General features: G+C 40.0%; 1 protein-coding gene across 1 annotated transcript; it reads right to left on the bottom strand.

Annotated features, from left to right (window-relative positions):
- Positions 1 to 980: 980 nt before the first annotated feature.
- LOC146488642 (homeobox protein engrailed-2-A-like) lies at positions 981 to 5,044 on the bottom strand. Its single transcript, XM_085116848.1, has 2 exons — positions 4,335 to 5,044; positions 981 to 2,738 (listed from the first exon to the last, which is right to left on the bottom strand). Exons 1-2 carry the CDS (start codon positions 4,642 to 4,644, stop codon positions 2,413 to 2,415), a joined length of 636 nt encoding a protein of 211 aa, XP_084972974.1. The 5' UTR covers positions 4,645 to 5,044; the 3' UTR covers positions 981 to 2,412.

Below are 5,044 nucleotides of genomic sequence, written 5' to 3'. Positions count from 1 at the left end.
TCAGGCGTTGCCACTTCATATCTCCTTTCGGAGCAGCCTTACCCTCGCCTGATGATCTAATGTACTGATACAAATGTATTAACAGAGTTCGGATAAGGTGATTGTAAATTGGCCCCCGTAAAGAGGTTTCAAGCGTTAGCCCTTCGTCAGAACTAATCCACTGTACTCAGGATAGTACGGTGTGGTGAGTAGAGAAATAACGAATCTGTTATACGACATTCAGAGAGCGTTATCGAATGCAAATATACCCAAAAACGATCGCAAGTATGACACTATTAAACTATTCCAGAACGCGCGAGCGGAAGCACCAGTGAAAACTTAAATTTGAAGAAGCTGAGAAAAATGCCTTATGTTGGAGAGTTTGTTTGGTGAAAAAATGTGTAGTGCGGCTGAGTATGTTTCCTTGTCAGTAACCAGAAAAATGGTCGAAAAACCAAACTAGCTGACCCTTTAAAATTTCCAGTCACGTTTGAACACCGCTTTCTACTGATAAACAACTCTTTGTATATAGTATACACAAGGACTACTTAGGCCCCGTAAGATGCTTAGAAATCATACGCGGCCGACTAAAGGGTAGACACTTACAACCGGTGTTTAAATCGGGTTAGGACACAAAAAAAAAAACAAAGAGGAATTACAGATTTGTTGTATTGTAACATCTGCTAATACAGAATTTATGGGCTATGGCTGTTGTGGACATATCCTTGGAGCATTCGATTTCTTTCATTATAGTGTTTATTTTTCTGGCTAAAAGCCTCTGAAATTTTGATAGGCCGACAGTACACAGATTGAACAATTAATCAAACTCTTCACAGGCGCGGTCAAACGTCTTTGCGTCTCAGTATTCTACGCGCTCTGTTGGTTGTTGGCCGATACGTACGATAAAGGGCCTCTCTCGATAATATATTAGGATCTACACACGCTTGCCGAGTTTCAACCTACCAACCAAACAAGCAAACAAACAAACACAATTCGCAACATGAAATAAATTTGAAACCTTTTTATTAAATTAAGTGTACAGTTCATTTTATCTTATTTGTAATAAATAAAACTTTTAACGAATAGTCGAGATGCTATTATACTTGAGTGTATTTATGAAACCTAACAAAAATTTATTTGGGAATTGTAACACCACTTCACAGCTTTTCCTTTCTTTCCTTCCTGCAGCCTAATCATGAGGCGAGAATTAAAAGAATTGACACAAAGTACAGCAACTGTTCATAAGCTTCCCTGCACTATTGCTCTATAGATATAGAAATTGGCGACCAACCGAACTCGGCGACAAGATATACAAATACCCATCAAACCGGTTTCATTCGAGGGTCTATGTCGCCCAGAACGTTGTCAGTACATCATTAGTGATAATGGCGCCTTTTGTATATTTTATTCAGTGTAGCGTGGCTTTAATTTTCATTTTCAGTTTGTCTGTAAGTAACGCACATAAAAAGCCAGTATCCAAGCGGTCGATCCTCTCACTTTTATGTAATCAGCTAAAGTTGAATTTTCCAGTTTATACTGAATCAACCCATGGCTGAATTCTGCAGCACTGCAACAGAAAATCTATCTGCAATTTGCACAGGGGCGCTTCCTTTCCCTTTAAATGTCGGTCACGATTATTCAGTGGATACAAGAAAAGTATCAAACACTAAAAATTTTTAACAGTAAAGGTGGTAACAAACATCTTGCTGGGAAAATTTGTAAATGGCGCAACTGCATGAGTATGCACTGTTGGTGTTACCGAAATTTTGATCAAAGCGGTCAAGAACTATGCCTGCGTCATACAGATTTAGATGCAGCTTGTAATCAGTTTGGTTAAGGCTTGATACTTATCAAAGCTCTAAACAGTGAGTTAAATGAGTGCCAGTATGGTATAGCTGTGCTGAGAACTGTTCAGATATAGTATATACATGTATATCATTTAGAGTACACTCAGTGGTCAAACGATGCTTTGAAGATGTTTATCAGGATGTCACAACTGATTACAAATTAAACATCAACTGCGTACGGCGACTGTGAAAATGATGAACCAGTGAATCAATATTTTGTAAGGAGAAAACGTGCTATGGAGAAATGATTGATTAATAAGAGGCATACACTCCAGTGCAAGAACAGCCCTCTCAGTCTTTAACGCCCTCGTAAAATCGGATTTTGCTAGACTCTTTCTATCGATAACAGAGATCCGTTCTTTCAGGCCGGGTACCTGGTGAGCGAGGTTACTGAGGATATCTGTTTTTCTTTCCTTAAGTATATAGGATTGTAGTTACTAACGGCTGTATTAACTGTCGTGAAATGTCGGATAAAGTCGACTGATCCAAAAGTATCGCTAGCATTTTTATCAATTTAAACGGCGTCTTCAGTGTAAACAAATGAAAACATTGGGTAAAGTTTTGTCGTTGAAGCTAGTTAACTGTTCTATGTTGAACAATATCCCCGCACAATCATACAGTTAGCGTTTATCACTCCACTGTGTGCCATTCTGGTGTGAGTGGTCCAGCTTGGATCTTCTTCTTCTTCGTGTAGCTCTTTCCGCCATCTTGTTCGCCTGTTTTGGAACCAGGTTCGCACTTGGGCTTCCGTCAGGCTTATTTCAGAAGCTAACTTACAACGCCGCGACTTGGAGATGTATTTCTCATTGACAAACTCTTCTTCGAGTTTCTGAAGTTGTTCTGGCGTGAAAAGTGGTCGTTGTTTTTGCCTCTTTACTGGCTTTCGAGGCCGTCTTGGGTTTGTGTAGTTAGCTACAAAATAACAATGAAATCATAGCCATCCATTAGACCAGTCGACCGATTTTTAGAGGCCATCCAAGGAGCCCCAAGGGTTCAGTTACTCTTACCTTGATAGCAAGTTGTTGTAGTGATGAAAGGAGTTTCTCGGTTTGTTTGCGTGTTTAGTGTTTATCAGAAAAGGAAAGCGTTCAAAGTGACCCGGAAATAAGGTTACGGAGGTATAATAGAAGTCGTATGTAACATAAACATAGGATCATCAATTACTTGCTTTTTCTTATTTTCAGTGGTAGTCTTCGTCACAATCGGCTTTTGACTTGCTGATAGAAACCAGCTTTACTTGCTGCTTGCAGTCTCTCGAAGAACCTAGTGTTTGTACTCGGCATGAACAGCAGCTGAATTTCGTTGAAGTATTTTGTCATATACAATAAATCAGGAGACAATATTGTAAAGAACTTGCAATCTGTTAAAGCAGTCATTTGGACAGAATTAACAAATTTATCAAAACAATTCATTGACTGAAAAATCCAGAATTAAAAAATCAAACGATTTGGCGTATCCACGAGTCTCGAACTCGATCTCGCGCGGGACGCAATTTGAGGTGTCCACGCTCGCGGTTTCCCGCGAGTACGCGTTCGTATATTGTTTGGGTAAATGAATCTACAGCTGCAAAGGGACCTGCTGGCGGCGACGTATCTCCATCTAGTACTTTCAAAATATTTCCGAGTGTAATTAATATTTTTTATGCTGTTTATAATCATGTTTGAGGTGACTGTTAATTGTGTTAGCACCTTTGCGGTCGTTTGTCGCGATCATTTTGTAATGGTGCTCAACATTCGCGACATTTTTATCGTGTCAAGTGACATAGTTGACACTTTTGATCCACAGTTTGGGCAACTCCTTCCTTTTTCTTGTCAGACAAACAACAGAAGAAAGTGAAAGAAAGAAATAATGGCGTGTAATCGTCAGCAATCGGAAAAAATTTCTTTCACAAAATAGCGAAAACGAGAAGCAATGTTACAATAGAGAAAACCGTAACCAAAAAAAAAAATCAGTCGTGTCAGCTGCCTACTACCGTGAGCAGGGTTTGCCGGAGTAGTGCCTAAATCAACAAATGGAAACTCTAAATCTATCTGAAGGTACAAGAATTTGTGCCAAATATTGTTTTTGGAGACAACCACGCGACGGGTGACCTGTTAACAGAGTTAACTAGAGACCAATGACGCAATTAGGTAAAATATCTAAAATATCGTAAAATATATATTCCACGTTGCTACATGTGAACCATTTCATCTGCAACTTGTTTGACTTTACGTGTGCATCCTTGATTGGGATGTGCTTTGAGACGTGATTTGCAAGAGGTTTAATATGAATTGTCAATTGGATGCTTTTAACATACCGTAATGTAGCTGTGTTTTCATCCCCATCAAGTACATCAGAGCGATAATCATTTCGATAGCTTAAAGAGTAGCCACTATTCTGTTTACTGTAGGTGCATGATTTATGGAGTAGCAGGTAGGCTTAATTTGACTACCTAAAAAGGGCGAAACCACTGTAAATCATTCTTGACAATGAAGTTAAACAGCGAAATTTCTTGCTTTTTAAACCTACCTGGTGGAATTCCCTGTCTTGAATATCTTGTGGCGTAAACCCACGCTGGCCATAAATTGGCTGCAGTTAGATTGAAGTTTACTGTTGGAGCTGAACCATCCTCAGTTGCTGGGTGTGCTATTGGTAGGTCAGTTTCGCGCGCAGAACTGGCATTAGGAAGGCCGCTGATTGTTTTTATTTCCTCAGCACTGTCTACTCCAATTTTGTCGTCAAGATTTAGCAGGTTTTTGATCGAAAAAGGATGATTTAGTGTGGATTTTGACGGGATGACAGGCGAGAACGCTGAACCATATTTCACTCTGGCAGACATTTTGCCCAAACTGAATCGTTGCTCAGCTCACCGTGTTACAGGCAGTCAAGTTCTCGGCTCTTTGGCACCAGTTTAAATAACGTTGGAGTCTGTAGTCTCGCACTCTGATAACTCACCTAATTATACCTAAGGTGTACTGTAACTTAATTGGCTCGTTAGGGTTCTGTAAATAGTTGCGGTCAGGAAGCAGACAGGTTCCCTCCCATTGAACTCCTTTGCGTTTGCCGGAATATTCTGCCATCGCTCGCCGCTGCAAGGTTCACGTATAACGCTACGATACAAAATAAGCTTCAGCGACAAAAAAGAAAGCAAAGTGACAACATTATCGCAAATTTTAACTATAGGTGTGTGCCTTTTCTCCTCGGTATACTCAAAGATTCGTGCATAAGCATTCGCCGCC

This window comes from Pavona decussata, unplaced genomic scaffold, assembly GCF_977016875.1.
Source record: "Pavona decussata unplaced genomic scaffold, jaPavDecu1.1 SCAFFOLD_9, whole genome shotgun sequence".
Taxonomy (NCBI): Eukaryota; Metazoa; Cnidaria; class Anthozoa; order Scleractinia; family Agariciidae; genus Pavona; species Pavona decussata.
This window is presented reverse-complemented; position numbering and strand designations above follow the sequence as displayed.